Source organism: Poecilia reticulata, chromosome 11, assembly GCF_904066995.2.
Source record: "Poecilia reticulata chromosome 11, P_reticulata-male-v2, whole genome shotgun sequence".
Classification (NCBI taxonomy): Eukaryota; Metazoa; Chordata; class Actinopteri; order Cyprinodontiformes; family Poeciliidae; genus Poecilia; species Poecilia reticulata.
In genome coordinates this window covers 16,487,710-16,504,781 of record NC_088840.1, presented here as the reverse complement: position 1 = coordinate 16,504,781, position 17,072 = coordinate 16,487,710, and the positions used below count along the sequence as shown (strand labels likewise).

The 17,072-nt window shown below is 38.5% G+C and overlaps 1 protein-coding gene across 4 annotated transcripts in view; it reads left to right on the top strand.

Moving 5' to 3' along the window:
- Positions 1-17,072, top strand: part of trps1 (trichorhinophalangeal syndrome I) — a 127,332-nt gene that overhangs the window by 23,305 nt on the left and 86,955 nt on the right. For all 4 annotated transcript variants that reach the window (XM_008422120.3, XM_008422124.3, XM_008422125.3 and 1 more), the window contains exon 2: positions 2,600-3,028. In XM_008422120.3, coding sequence (XP_008420342.1) covers positions 3,016-3,028 — 13 coding nt within the window. In that variant the 5' untranslated portion in view covers positions 2,600-3,015. The remainder of the gene's footprint in view (positions 1-2,599; positions 3,029-17,072) is intronic.

Genomic DNA, 17,072 nt, shown 5'->3' with positions numbered 1-17,072 from the left:
TGTAATGTTCTATAGTCAGACCGGACCACACACGTCCTTCAAGGTGGGGGGGGTCGGAGGTGGTGATGGTGGGTGGTGGTCGGAGGGGGGGGGTCTTAGCCGCAGTGACAGTTGGGAAAGCAGACAGAAGAAGCATTTGAAAATGACAGGGAGCTCCGCTGATGGATTGATACGACAGACGGCTCGAGTGGAAAACTGAGACAGAAAAGTAGGAGTTACACTGGGAGGGAGGTTAAAGTAGCTGGGGATGAAAAGAAAAAAAAACAAAACGGCGAGAAGTCTTTGTGGAGAAAATAAAGAAAACACACAATGTGGAATAAAGCACAGTGAGGCAGCGAATGACAGTGATTAAATCAAATGACTAAGCAGGAGCTCGATTGAGTCAGAACTCCGCAAGGAAAAATATTTAGTTACGCTCCCTCCTTCCAATAAAGAAAACCTTTCTCTCTCCTCTCTTTTCCTGTTGTTCTACTAATCAGTAAGTAGCTGGCCTGTTTTCTTCTCTCTCGCTCTCTCTGCTTTCCCTCACAGCCAAAAATAAAAACATTCCTACTTTCTCGCAACTCTAATAGCTAATACTATTATGTGGTCAGACTTGAAACAACAGGAAGCATGTATGTGTGTGGATGTGCGCGTGTGTAGCTTCAGAGTCGGGATATTGCAGCCTGGAGAAATCGGCAGAATGTAATCCTTTGTGGTTATAGTTTTGTATTTATAAGCTGATGTTTGATTTGCTTAAATTGCTGAAAGGTTATCCGAGGACACGGGACATTTACAGAAATTTTTACTTATTCCAAAACCATGGTTTTTTTTTTTAACTCCTCTTAAAATATGACTGTTTTTAAGATGGGAGGGTATAAAGATGACTCATAATTCCAGTTATGAGTCATAATGTGCAGATTTCCCTTTTTCACGTGAAAACAGTCAGTGTGTTCATTTTCTATTTGTGGTGCAAACAAAGTTAGAGCTACATGCGGAAGTGGCAAGGAGCAAAGGTAACCCTCGGAGTGGGGATTGCAGGATGAGAACGCTATTCATTCTCATCTCTTTCAGAGCTAGTGTTGCATAATTCATGTATAGTAAGCTTCAAACAATAGACAGGGCTCTTTAATTCTGCATGTGCGTATGTTTAAAAAATATGTCTGACCCACCGGTGATATCCAGTACGCTGCAATGCAAAAAGTAAAACATTTTACAACCATAACTTTCAATGTATTGGACTTTTATTTTCTAGACCAAACCAAAGTAGCACATAATTGTGAAGTGGATGGAAAAGAATATGTAGTCCCTTTACTTGGACGCACTTAAATAAAATCAAGTGCAGATGTTCTGTGAATTGTTAGGGAACATTAGTGAATAAATAGCAACACCAAGAGCAAGGAAAACAACAGAGTGGTCAAGGAGAAAGTTGTGGATAAGTTCAAAGCAGGGTTTTTAAAAAAATTAAAACATCTGGCCTTGAAGGAAGAGTTTGCAAGTAAAAAACTGAAATTGTGAGAAATGACCTGGCCAGGTGATGTTAAAATGCCATAGCAAAAACAATGCAGAGCACCCTAATGCACTATGTCTACTGTGAAAGACGGTGGTGGCAGCACCATGCTTACCTTCAGCAGGATGCTGATATTAGAAGGAAATCATCGAGTCTGCAGCTCTGAGACCTGTTCTTTTAACTTTGGGATCTTAACCATACTGCAAGAGCTACAATGCATTAGCTTAATTCAAAGTACATTCACTGGGAATGTCCTAGTCAAAGTCCTGATGTAAATCCCAAAGAAACATTTTTGGCAAGATTGGTACACACACACTCAGTCTCCATATTTTTACGGTTTTATTTGTGGTGGTAATTGAACGATGCACACCTTTACACACGCCATCTCCAACAGTCCAAAAACAATAAAAAATTGGCTGACGATTGAAGTTGGATGGATGGAAACCAGCAGGCGCCGAAGAGTGAGGTGGGACTGAGAAGAGGAGAGGGAGGGGAGTGGCGCAAACGGAGAGGGTGGGATGATTAGATTATTATTATTTTTTTTTTTTTTGCGGTTGGGGCAACAAAAGACGGGAGCCGAGAATCGAAGAGTCTGTGTTTTTAATGCTAGAATTACAGAATAAAGGGAATGTAATTGTCAGCGGTCACGGCCACTGGAAATTTGATATGGAAATCCCAGGAAATTACTCATTAATGACCTTCTTGTTCAGACTCATGGAACAATCAATATTGAAATGGAGTTGGTAATACTTGTAGAGAAAGTGAGACGCTGGATCCTGTTGCGACTGAATGCTGCTGCAGGCTGTTTGTTTCGTCCCCCATCAATTTTTCTGCACCACTCTCTATCCTGAATGTTGTGTTTTTTTTTTTCCAAAGTGCTTTACCTGATTGTGCATGTAATTAGTGTATTTGCTGGAACATTCCCAGTGTATTTATACAGCTACACTTAAGTAAATTCACATTTTATCATTTAAATAATAAAGATTCTATCTAAACTGAAGTTAGTACATTTCTAGGTCTTAAATGTCAGAATGAAATAAATTAAGGGCCTCAGCCTTAGTTTACACTTGTCAAATTTTCTCTAAAAAGTTTTGTCTTATACTTTTCCAGGTTAAGGCAACAACTGTGACTGAAGACCTAAAAGCAGGACAGCATTTGTCACCCGGACTCGAGCTGACCGGGAACAAAACTGTGATGGTGCGCAGCTGAGCAGAAGAGGTGCTGCAGCTCTGGACCAAACCTAGCCGATGCTTGTCCCAGTGAAGGACCTTTTTAAACACACGGCAAAGAAGCTGAACCATTTTTACTCTGACAGTTGTGGACCTCTGAGGACTCGCAGGGGCCAGAAGAGATGGAGTGATACCAGTTTGGGTCCGACGTCTGGTTTCTGCTTTCCATTACTTTGTTTTGGAGTAACAGAGGAACCGTGCAGAAGAGCTGTGCTACCGGACGGACTCGCGTAATCAAGCTGGTTGAACAAAACTGATGCCAAAGCCAGGAGTCAGCCATGATGTTTTGATAACCTGATGACCAGCACAGGTAAGATTTGTTTAATTCAGCTCCGTTAAATTTACTCAAAAGCCGTCCACAGCTAAAACCGAAAGGAGTTATTTTACCACAAGATACAGAAACACCTACATATTTTATTGACACCCCTGATAAAGATAAAAGGGTAAAAAATTCTAAAACAAAACAATGTTTATTGTAGCAGCAAAACTGAAAAATATAGGAAAATACTGTCATCAATTTAAGTATGCTTATTTATTGAAAAAGCATATTCGACATTAAGAAATAATTTTTCCGAAGTTAATAACACACTATTCCTGATTTTTGGGGCATGGAGTCTTAGTTATTTTTGACGGTCTTCAAATTGGGAAAGACTGGAGAACATGTCATTTATTTTGGTCAGATTTATGTTAACGTTTCTGAGTCCGGAAGTAGCTGCTGCATCAAACCTTATATGTACAGTTCATTAGATATATTAAGAAAGAAAATATAAGGGAACAGAAATATGTCTACAGAGTTGCAACTTTTTTTGTGTGTGAAAATATTCCACTGCAATAAACAAAATTATTTCAGAACTCTTTGCACATCTCACACTCTGCTGACTCTTTCAGATGTTTTGTTTTGCAATTAAAAAATAATACAGAACTTTTTTTTTAAATACAAAGTTACTATTTTGTCAAATTCTGTGCATTTATACATGTTATGTATAAAACCAGCTTACATATTATTTCAGTTTAAACTGTTAAAGGGACATGTTTCTGTAAACTTTAGTTTTCTATGTCTTATATTTGTATGAAAATATCAGTTTAGACTCAATTAAAATAAACATATTTATTAGCAACAGGGATCTAGAATCTGTTTGTGTTGTGTAAGCATTTTTCCATTGCAATTTTTATTTTTGATTTGTCAAATGCAAGTTTTTTTTTTTTTAAAGCTTTACAAAAAAAACACAACTATTTAGATAATTTATAAAAAAAAAAAGAGCTTTATTGATTTGTGGACCTACATTGCTTCCTGCTCAGCAACCTCAGCTGTTTGTTCACATCAGCTACGTTTTTTTTATGCAGAGTAGCAAAGCATGATGACAAACCTGTCATACTCATACCGTTGGGGGAAGTGACTGTGCATTGCCTCTAAATGCTCCCTGTGCTCTGGGTTTCAGTAATAATATTTGCCCATGATGAGGGAAATCTGTTACTGTACGGCTTGAATGAGTAGAGTTCACGTCCATGAATAGTTGAAGAATGTCTCTGACATTAAATGTCAGAATAACTGACTCATAGTCAAACGTTCCCTGCTCCTCCATCATGTCCATGCTGGTGTATTCCAGTTCAGTAAGCCCCATTAGCAGAGCTCATTAGTTCCTCACAGTGAAAATTAGAGGGGATATCTTTATCAGCTGCTTGGCCGACGCTAAATCTGTAAGTACAGGTTATGAGTGTGAAGTAGACTAAATCTGTTTGATGATACAGATTGCTAGCAACATTTTTTGATGATGAACTATGTCATATTTTATAACATAGTTATGTGATGGTAAGCTTATAAAATAATCATGTAACATGTTGTGTTGTTTGGTGACATTTTAAACCCTGTTTACGTTCATTTTGCCGCTTTCAATGCGCTGACACATTTGCACGCTGTTACACTACAGGAAATGCAAATGCATACAGTGGAGAGGTTATTATGTAAGTGTGATCACAAGGCTGCAGTGGTTTGTGAAGAGGAGTACGTAATTATTGCAGCGTCTTCTGCAAATTTCATGTGAAGTTATTCTGATATTTCTAAATACTTAGTAAACCTTTATTTTATGTGAGTTATAAATGGGTGAGTTTGTAGACGTATATATTGTCTTTTCATACCAAATCTAATATATATTTTATACCAACACAACTTTACTTTGTTGGACTTGAAATTACATATTTTAGAAATGGTGTATAGACACTTTGTTAATCTCTTGTTTACTATATAAACATGCATGTGTCAGCAGTAGAAAGGGAAACAACTCCTCATTAATCAGGTTTGGTATGAGAGGCCATCTGCCACAACCCACCTGGGTTTTGAGATGGACGCCATAGTGGTTATTGTGTAACCACTATATTGTGCTATAAAAATACACTAAGATAATAATATTTACATTTATGAGTGTATTTTTAAGCTTAGTTCCTACCCCTTTGTTTGCAAGTGTAGAAACTGCTCCTATTTACCCTTCTTCAACCCCACAGAAAGCGTTGTGATGCCCCACTGCTTCAGAACCTAAGGCTAAGGGCTGAACATGAGGGGCAAGTGGTGAAATAGGACTCTGCCTTAAAAGAGCCGTTAAACGGTCTACTGGCTCTATCAAAAATGTCTATCAAAATGAAACGCAGTCAGACCAGATGTTTCAGGTGTTTTAGACTAAAAGAAATTATCTCACATTAGCTTTACATTCACAGTTTTGGTTTTCAGTTTTTCTTTGAACATAATTGTTATTGATGCACCACTCAGCCAGGATGCAACAAAATTGCCAACCTTTACTTGACTGCCTCTGACTGGTGATCAATAAGTCAAATGGTTGAAGATCTTTTTTTTTTTTTTCCTGTTTGTTCATTTCCCTTTAATATTTATGCAGACACCTAAGAGAGCTCATGTCTCAAACCAGCGGAGTCCTGCGTTTCTCACACTCTCATCGTTTTCTTTCCCCCCCGACTTGGCAGTTTAAATTAATAACTAGACGATCCAATCGATTGACCAGAGATCGATTAGCAGATCAAAAACCACAAAATCTGAATTCTTTTTCAGTTCCTACACTGCATCAAAACTAAGATCATTTTCTGATGAATTCAGAATCATTACCTTCATCAAAGAATGGGCAGTAAATGTTTTCTCTTTAGTGTTATTGATTTTAGAATATATGAATATAAATGGGGGGGAAAAAAAAGTAACTTGGCCGGTCAGACCTATTGGAAGACCAGAATTTGGCATCGGGCAGAAAAAGACAGCATTTCCACAATTAAATGTTTTATTATGAGTTTTCATGCAGCTTGACCCCTATTTAATTTGTCCTATTGGTGAGGCGTTGCACGACTTTTTAGTTTGCAAAACAATCCGCTAGGTGATCGATTCATGTGAAGATTCGATTATTTATCTTCTGTTTCTTTAAAACTGTCTGAATTAACAGTTTGTAGATCTTTTTCTGAATTAATGTCATGATAAATTATTAGTGTTTAAAGTTTGAGTAAACACGGTGCCTGTTTTGCGCCCCTGAGTGGAAGCATGTGTGCGCCTATGATGGAGTTAGTGCTTGTATGTTTTTCATTATGTGGTACGGTGGCTTTGCTTGGTGATGTTTTTCAGTAGGGCGGATTGCTTTGAGCTGCTTGATGCTTTTAGACGTGGTTTTGATTGTGTGTGTCCAACTATGTCTCTGCATGTGAATATGCATGCCTTTAGATGTGGACTGTATATACAGATGTTCGCTGATGCGCATTTGTTTGTGTGTGTGTGTGTGTGTGTCTTGTGGTATTGAATGCTCTTTGATATGCCTGCTCCTTTAAGACTTGCTTATAACTTCGGAATGTCGAACAGAGATAATTCAGTCATTCCCACAAAGCAGTTTGACAGTCGTACTACACACAAACACATTAGCATGTTCGCTGCTCACAAAGCAGTTTGTGTCTGTGATGTATTTGCCTAGAAATAAGTTCTGCCCTTCTGTGTAAGTTGAGCCACAATTGCTTTTTTTTTTTTCCCTCAGTCTTTCTAATTTTCATACCATCGTTTGTGAAGCACATTCATAACGGAGCCCGGAGTTACGAAAATGTGTCAGCTTGCAAACGTCAACTACCTGTTGACCCATTTGCACAAAATATGTCAGAGGATAGCTCATTGTGTGCTGGGTGATCTCATCTTTTCACAGCTCTGCAGTCGGGGATATCACTTCTAGTTCTCCCACGACCACATATTTTGTCAGCGTGTCACGGTGTGTGAGACAAAGCCGTGACCGTTTATCATTTTGTACGAAAGGCACACACAACACTTTGAATCCGGTCTGTTTTCCAAAATACTGAATGGCAAATAGTTCTAATTAATTACAATTAAAGGTTATTAATTATGCAGGCAAAGATTTATAAAGACGGTGTCACCATTCGTCATTGCAATTAATGACTTCATTTGTTAGTTTGTAGACTCAGTTAAAGGACACAGAATCAATCAGAGATCAGTGGCAGATGGGAGCGAACCACAGTCAGTCTGTTTGTAAGAAACCGATGTGGGATTGGTCGAGGTTAGTGTCTTCACACTGTTTTACCTCATTCTTTCTACCCAGCAGAGAGGCTCTGCTCCATTTTTTGTTCAAAACATTCTTCCAATATAAATCAGTTTGACTTTACTAATTGGTACTGATGCTCCAGACTGAAGGCAAGTCTTCCCCGTAAATATTCACAATACCAAAAATCATATTTTGTCCTACTCTGGTTTCTTCCCACAGTCCAAAACATGACTGCCAGGTTAATTGGCCTCTCCAAATTCTCCCTAGGTGTGAGTGTGTGTGTGCATGGTTGTGTGTCCTGTGTGTCTCTGTGTTCCCTTGGGACAGACTTGCGACATGTCCAGCGTGACTCCGCCTCTCGCCCAGAACATTAGCTGGAGATAGACACCAGCAACCCTCCTGACCCCACTAAGGGACAAGAGTGTAAAGAAAATGGATGGATGGGTATTTTGTCCTTTTCCCACCTCTTTAGTTCTAAAAATGTAAAATTACATTTTTAAATCCAGTTTTATTTTTGTTTCACTAATGTTAATTATTGACTGATTAATTATGCAGTGCTTGTGAAAATGATGAACTTCTGGAAAAAAAAAAAAACAAAACTGCAAAGTAAGCATCACACTAGTAGAGAGTTGAGTCAGTTTTCTGATTATGTTGTTTACTGCTTTGTAAGTGTTGGGGACAACTTCTCAAAACTAATATTGAATTATGTTTATTAGATTACAGACTTTTAAAAGTTGAAGAAAAAGGGCATCTGTCTTTGCTTAATTTTTCTCTATGAAAAAAAAATTGCTCAGATTCAGATGACTTACAGGCAAAACAAGAGTGATGGACTGAGCCTAGTTTTTTATCATTTGCCTCATTTGTGCGATTTTGGAGAGAATATACATTAAAGTTTATGACGCAAATGAGCTTTTATCGTACATAGCACACACGTATGCACACGTACATGTTTGGCTTAGTTTAACGTTCGCTTCTTGAAAATTGCTTGGATGCGATCTTTGTGTCTGTGTTTGCACACATGCAGTCTGCATGTACGCTCTTGTCTGGGTGTGCGCAGATTTGGGTGTGTGCTCTTATTTTTGTTTGGTTTGCCCAAAACTTGTGTTGTAGCCAAGAGAACAAGTGTTAACAAGCTCTGCACAGACTGCATTTATTTAATCCATATGCCGGTGATGTATACAGCTGTGAGCTGCTCCTGGTGTGTCTGGGAGGAAAAATCACTCTGCACTTGCGGTGTTGTGCATGCTAGAAAACTACTGCAAAGTCAGCTTGAATGTGACTGCTTATACTGACCAAAAGCTTCTTCTTCTTTTTTTTTTTTTCTGAAATCTAAATGATTGTACCTGTGCAGATTTATTCTGTATCGCTATAGCCAACCTTTGTCTGTATACATTTATAATACAGGAAAGCCTAAACTGAAGCTGTGGAAGATCTGTCAACAGAATTTGAATTGTACACTATAGGTTTTACAGTTTCTATGTAGTTGATTTGAAGAGACCCAGACTCTGGCAGGACCAGAGTCACTCCAGACAACTGGGACTGTAGCACGACCAGTTACAGCAGCCAGGCAGCTCAGGCAGCAGCAGAACATCCTGCCAAAGCGACAGTAGTTGGGAGCCATAAGATAGTTCCAATTGGTAGTTTGCTCACATTCAGGTGCTAACCAAAGCCAAATGCAACCGAGTCGGTCGCCATGCCACACTGAGCTTATTTGACTGTGTTTGCAGTAGCAAGGCAGTGACAGTAGAAAGAAAGGAAGAAAGAAGGAAGGGAAAACAAAATTCAAAATTGATAAAGAAAAAACTGACTATAAAGGCAAGTCTTTACTCAGTTCTTAGTTGAAATGTGTGCAGTGTTTGTAGAGAGCATACCTAATATTTTCTGTTGATGATATGATTTTTAAAGCTGCTGTCACACTGTTTCTTGTCTTGTGTTTAGGAGTAGATGAGCTTAATATTTTCCCACCATATTTTGTGGTAGTTTTGATGACGAGCTAAAATATCATCAGTTGGTATCAAATGTACTCCCTGGTTTGGGTGGTGTCAAACATTGTGAACCAGAATTTATTGTCATACTAGTCTTTTGTATTTGATAACGACGAAGAGGTGATGATTGCCCTACTTGCAACATGTCATACTATAAAAGCTCATTTGTGTCATAAACTTTAATGTATATGCTCTCCAAAATTGCACAAATGAGGCCAATGATAACACCAATGTGGTTCGCGCCAAGAGTCAAAAAAGTTGTGTGTTTGCTGAAGTTGGCATGCATGTTCCACACATACTGTACTTAGTCCAGTCATCTACAAGTTAAGTGCACTCTGATAGAACAAAGGAATATGCAGAGGTTAGTTTTCTCTTATGCGAATTAGACCAGTGGCTCTCAAACATGTGACAAGCTCCACATGTGTGGATATATGTTTTTCTAAATATTTACAGCATACTGACATTTTTGTCTGTTTTTACTCAGTGTATGTAAACTTCTGCTTTTAACTATATGCTTTTTTTTCTATGACTCTTTATTTTTTTGTAAGGTTTCATAATTTTTAAAGAAGTGGTGAAAAGCATTTTCCGCATCGCACACAAAATAAGAAAATAAAGTAGAAACCACCTTTTACGGGAAACAGAGTTTTATGTATTTGATAAGCCGGAGAATAATATGTGCAGTTTCTTCCGTTTTCATATGAAAGGAAGTTTCCTTTTCAGCAAGATGAGTCAGCTCTCCCACAGCTCTTTCTCATGGCATCATATCTTACAGAAGCCACTTGTTTGGTCTTAACAAATCAATGCTGAGTAAGTCGACCTGAAAAAAATCGGACGTTTCTGTCTCCAGCTGCTTTGACTCCCTCGGATCCGTTTGACTGCAATAACAAACACTGTTGAATTTTAATCCTGACTTCTTTCAGGGCCAATTGTCTGTAATGGAACATGAAACGTTCCATATTGTTGAGAATATTGGAAGACACGCTGCGCCATTTTCTGCAAGGGGAGAAAAGCAAATTGAGAGATTGGTGGTAAAATATAATTAACTACTGTCAGGCAGAAATACAACAGTGTCCTTTTCTTTTAAACGGAAAGAAAAGACAGCAATTACTCAACAGTGAAGACACAGAAAGAATGATATACAAACCTGAATATATATTCATGTTTTGATGTGAAGGAGGACTTTAGGAACTCTCCAGACTTTGTAAGTCGGATGCTGTTCGGCAAAACGTATTTTCAATTCAGGGAAAATGAACATTCATCCTTCAGCTGTCTGATTTTCAGGGTTATTCCGTAAGTAGTCAGGATGAGTTTGAGTAAAATAAGTTCAGCTAAACTCAATTCACCATCTCACAAACTATAAATCCATCCATGGTCCAATCCATCTGATTTATTCCCAATCACTATTTTCTGTTGACGACAGCAGGTATCTTCAAACTCCACATTCATTTTCTCTGAAATTTTTGTGTAACTAAGAGGTTCTACAAATTTTTGCTATTTTACAAAATGAATTTGGTCAAAAGTAGCCAGTTGGTGATAGATAACATCTCGATAGCACAGTTCTCCAACGGCAAACAAGTGAGATATAGCTTTCTAAATAGGCAAAAATAACGTTTGATGCAGGATACATCCATGACATGTTTCCCTGCTGTCTAATGAAGCTGACTTATCTCAGCTTCTCTTGGTTATTTTGTTGAAAATCTACGTACTTCTGGACAGAGGAAAATAACTTGACTTTAATGCACATGTGGCCTAGAATGCCTAATGCTTAGGCTTTTCCATGTGTATGTTGATATGTACGTCTGTGTTAATCTCCAGAGCAGTTCCTTGCTATTAGTGCACCACTGAACAAGGCAGCAATTCATCCAGCAGGTTTAACTGTTGATGTGTGTGTGAGGTTGTGTTGCAGCTTTCTATGAGTAGACTGTGTGTTTTTAGGGAATTGTTTCCGTACGCCTGTCTGCACCACATGGCCCAATGTGGAAAAAAAGGCCCCTTTAGGGGTTTGTGTGTAAGAATGCGTGCACGCATGCATGTGTGCGTGCGTGTGTGTGTGCGTGCGCGCGCGTGTGTGTGTGTGTGTGTGTGTGTGTGTGTGTGTGTGTGTGTGTGCGTGTGCGTGTGTGTGTGTGTCAGAGACAAATGGAACAAGCCAGAATGTGGGTTGCCCAAAGTGAGGCTGAAAAACAAAAATATATATTGAAAAAGAAAAAAAAAATGTTATAGGAGCGACGACGTCTGTCCTCTCCGCTTCCACATTCCATCTTCTTATCTTTTATCTTATTTCTCTATTTTGATCCCAGTTATTTCTTTAATTCCTCTTGTCACTTACCAATTGTGTCTTTTTTCTTGTCCTTACTTGTGCAAGGAATTACCAGCCGTAATTTGATATCTTACGCCGATGATCACTTCCTATTTTTCTCCAATTATGGCTTTCTTCTCAGCAATCACTCCTGCCGCTCTCTCGCCATTTAAATCTGTCTTGGGGGCAGAATATTGTTTTCAACGTGGAGAAAATAATCACTTAAATTTTGTCTCCAGTAATCACTTTCTCCTCTCCTCTTGTTTTTCATTTGTCTGTTTTGTTTTTCGCTTGTCGTTTATTTTTTTTCTAATTGGTATAAACCTCTGAGCTGCGGTAATGACTTCTGAGGTTAACGAGCTTCTGCTAACAATCACTCACTCCCTCACTTGCATGCTCACACATGCAAAAATACACACAGTTGTGCAACTGAGCACACACTCGCGAGAAGGCGTTCATATCCATGTGCACACAATTTGTGGCCAATATAGTTCCAAATTAAAAAAAAAAATTAAAAAATCCCCTCTACCTTTAGAAATATTTGACTGCAAAAGATCTTTTAAAACCTGCTTGCACATGCGCCTTTGTAATTACCTTGTCACATCTAATACATAAACATGAATGACAGTGGTCAGAAACAGGTGGGGGAGGTGCAGTGCTGCGTTACTCCACACTCCATACACCTAAAAACATTCAAATGACTCCCTTTGTAGTATGAAACTATAACACTATAAAATCTTGGTGCGCCTTGATAATTGGACAGAGACTAATGCTTTGTGCCAATAATTGAGGGGGGCAGTGTAGAAAACTTTAGACAGCAATTATCCCCACAGCATCCAGCTAAAAACAGTTACTCTAAATCTGAGGTCGTACACAATTAGCCTACAGTGTATCCAGGCTAAAAGATAAATAACAAGAAAGGGAATTTTGTAAACACAATTTTGATTTAAAAAAAAAACAAACAAAACGACATTCCTTTTGAGTATCAGATTGGCTAGTCAAGGGTCAAGTAGGTCAAGCTGAAAATCGACCGTCTCCATTCACTGTTCCATCAATTGTTATGAGCAAAGAACATCACCAGTGTTTGAAAACATGGTTTTTCACTTTACGCACTCACTAATAAATATGCCGTTCTACGTCTGTTAACACCAAATTATCATTAAGGAGTTAACATGCATAGGCCAAGGCACACAGGTATCTAATACGTCCTTATCAAAAAATTGGCACATTCAGCAACAGATTAAGGACTGTGGAAGCATAGCTTTGAGATGTTAAATTCCACTAAGCCGTATTGATGGCTGGAATCTAACTCTAGTCCTGTCTGCAGCGAGCTCCTTCTCCCGGTGTGAACTCTGCTTTAATCTGCTCTCCTCTTCTCAGTCTCGCTCGCCGGTATCTTGATATGGTCTGTGTTCAGCAGTGACTTCTAAACATTTACATTTCTGCTTTCAAGTGCTGTTTATATATGGCCCTTATCTGCTATCTAACACACACGCACACTGAGACGGGGACAGATAGTGAATCAAATCTTTAGTCGCCCTGACAGCAACACTGTTGCTATGTCCATAATAGGACAGGAGAAGAGAGGAAGCATAAAGCAGAAAAAAACGAAGAGTGCCACATAGACAGAAGGAGGAGGGAGGGCAAGGCAGATAATTTGCCACCAGAGTGTTTTGTGGTGAGGTGAGGCGTGGAACTTTGGTGACTTTAGCACACAGGCTTTTTTGTATTTCTCTGATCCTCAGTAGGGAAATTTCTTTTTTTTTTCACCTCAGCTCTTTAGATTGCTGCCCCCGCAACACTACAGCACCCCAGAGACAGGTTGGCCATTACATGTCTTGCTCAAGGGTACTTTAGGAGTTTATAGAGGACAACTTGGGTCTCGGTACTTACTTTGAGTCACTCTGCCACCCTACCCCGCTACCCTTTGCTTGGGAACTCAAACGCTACCTTATCTTGATAAACTCTTAAAGATGGAAAATCAACCTCGGGGATCAGTTTCCTTCATCTTTACTCAGCAGGGGGAAGACAAGAGACTATATGTTGTTCTGGCTGGGGAAGAAGATAAAGCATTAGACTCCCAGATTTCTAAGAAAATCAGTTGGACAAACATTGCAAAAACAAAACAACGGAAAGAATAAAATGCTCATGAATGTGGTATCATTTAAATGCTTCTAAAGAACAATTTGTACCTTTTTTATAGTGTGGTCAACTGCACAGACCAAATAAATCATTTGAAGTTAGCACTTTGGAATTTTAGAAGTTTCTGCGTTTACAGGGCATTGGCTTTTCCATTGTAAATATAGATTTAAGGGCTAGGCAATCAAATTTTCACTGCTGTTCTCCTTTTTTATTTCGGTTGCTACTTTTTACATTGGATCCCCATTGATGGGTGTTGGCAAAGTAGGAGTAACCCCTTAGGGGCCCCTGGGCAAACAAAATGATCCAGTTTCGATCACATCGCATGGCAAACTGCTGTACACATAAAATCTAATAGACATGTAAAATCTCCTAGATTTTACGTGTAGACTGAGTAATCATTTTATCTACTTTGGTTAAATTTCTTACAATAGTAAGGCGTCTTCTGTATGGAAAAACATTCATCAGTTTTCACCCGTGCTCCTAAAAAAACTGACTTCATAAACCAAAGATTCTGATAGCATCATCTATAAACTCTGATCTTTATTTGCTTACATAGATTCGGTTTAAAGCCAAGTGATTAACTGGGCCATTCTAACTGCTTGATTTTCTTTCTTTAAAACCTTGTGGGTTTCTATCGTCGTCCATTGTCTGTCCTAAAAATCCATGAAAGTAACGGTGTACTAGCCACTTGGCTCCAGATTCTGATTAAAACTTTACCACTACATTACATCTGACCCAAATAAGAATATTATGTCTTACATATTATATCTTATCGTAAGTAGTGGAGTCTTAGCGGTTGAGTCAGTTTTTCTTGTTTTCACGAAAAACTTGCACGGTAATTCCACTTCTGAAGCTTTCTGTTACTGGTGTTTCTTTCTTTCTCTTTTCTTTTACCCCTTAACACATGCTTCTTGTCTATTACCTTGGTTATAAAAAAAATCATTTTTATAGGTCATTAGTTAGCACTAAACCAAATGATCTTGTTAATAGAAAGGATTAATGTTTTTTTTAAATACTCAAGTTCTTGTTTGTAGCTTCTTTCTTTTGTTTGTGTTTGATTTCTGTGTATGGACTACTTGACATTAAAAGTGGATGGTATATTGATGCTGAACTCCCAGCACCAATATACCATTGGTGCTGAGAAAACATGCGAAAACATGTTTTTTCATGCTTTCGCATGAAAAAACTGAAAGTAGAGCAAACTTAACTGTAAAGCTTAGTGAAAAATTCAGCTAGCAGAGCAAAGTTTGATAAAAATCGACTGGCTTTATTTTGCATAAATTGACAGGAAAAACTTGATACATTTCTTTGGACAAACTGAGTTTTCAGAACAATAGAGGTTCAGTAGCATCTGCAAAAAAAGTCTACCCCAGCAGTTTAGTGTACACCCTTTCTGTTGTGTTTCTTGTACTTCTTGGTTCAGTGGACCAATGTTGTTACATTTCCAGCTCTGTTGTAGAAGTGGACCAAGCAAAGTCTTCGGAAACACAGGCACGTTAGATATGCAACGTCTGGCTCTTTTTAGCCTGATGTGATGCTGTTCAAAATCAGTTCAGACTCATCTGGCTCAGTTCAAACGCTGTCCAATTGGTGGCTGTGAGACCTTTTCCCCCCCCCCGTTATTTAGTATGACATAACATCCAATGAAACAGGAATATTAATCCCCTGTCTGATTTTAAACCCCTGTGTGTCAATATCACTCTTGCAGTGTTAGACTAACTTCCTGTTGGCAAGCCACCTCAAACCTAGTGTGTTTCCTCCAGTTGGCCTGATCTGTCACCTTAACCAACAAAATACTAGGGGTGAACCAATTACAGTTTTCTGACCAATTGCAGATTACTTATATGTAAAAGGTCTAACATGCCTATTCTGATTTTGGCCAATACCAAGTTTTTTGTTTGAAATGTCGCTAAATATAGCAAGAAAGTCACTGAGTTGGCAACAGAGGCGTCTCATGGGAGAGCAGAAGAGGACAGCGATGAACTTTTAAACCTTTGCTGAGGTAGTTGAGATCAGGGGGTAAATATCAGCCAATCACAGATCTCCCAAAATTAAGGAAATTGGCATTGATAATTCGACTGGCTAATAAATTAGTGCACCCCTACAACATACCCAAAAACTTGTCTAATTACTGAATATTTTTTCTTAAAATTAATTCTCACCATTTCTTTCAAGGCAAGACGAACATAAAGGTTACGTTATATGTGTACAAGTATTAACACATCCTTCAAGTTCCCTTTTACTATGGTCAGTTTCTGACAATGTATTCTGAATTATCTCCATTTGGCATCATTATTCTACTTTCTTTCGCATGAGGATGGTTCCTTTTCTTGTCGGAGACATAGATATGCAGTGTCAGAGTGATAGATAAACAGTAGGCTTATACAGAAAGACACTGAGTAATAAAAAGTCTTGTAAGGCAAGAATTATGGTGCTAGCATATAAAGGGGGTAATGCAGTGAGCAAGACTGAGAAAGGAAATGACACATAGGTGGAAAGAATCTTATCCCTCCTCCTGTCTCATGCTGGCTTTATTTTCCTGCACACTTTCACGCATACACACACACACCTACATACACACTGTAATTAAATGGTAATTTAACATTTCGTATCTGCATATTGGTTTAAAGAAGTTCAAAGCAAATTTCTATAAATCCTGCAAGCATAAGACTGTGCAGGCAGTTGAGCATGTGATGTGTGATTTATATTGAGCTATTTTACTCACCACTGCTTTTATGGATGTGTGTCCACATCTCAGTCTTTTTCTTTTCTTTTTCAAGCTGTCATTTACATTTGTTTGATTTCCAAAACCTAAATGTTCCAAAACCTAAAAATGCACAATATGCAAATTTTAGCTGGCTGTTTAGGAGGAAAGGGACAGTGTAACATTTTATTGCTTGAAAGTTGATGTGAAGGTTTACTTGAACTTGGCTTCAGCAAACTCAGAGAATGGCAACTGGAAACCAAATCTTAAAGAGGATGAAACAATCAAAATCCTCAGCTTTGGTGCATAGGATGATGAAAAGTTGTGAAATATCTTCAAGAAAGTAGAAGTCCAGTTGCCTTTGATCTAAGCATGTCCCTAGGGTTGGATGACTGAGCATGCGCCATTGTACCCTTTGTACATAGACATGTGTGCCACTAAGACCTTGTGTATCAAAGGCAGTTTATGCTGCATATCAATCAAGTATTTTATGTTTCCTCTCATCCAAGCAATTTGTCATTAAAAAAACAAAATAACTTGAGTATGCAACCTTTGGTCTGTCCATCCTGGGAACCAAATAACCCAAAATAACCAAAATACACCAAACAACCAATTAAGGAAAATAGTACACTCACCCTACTTTTGCACATTCAATCAAGTGCATGCACAATCTTTGTTGATCGTGTGCAATAAGCCCTCTT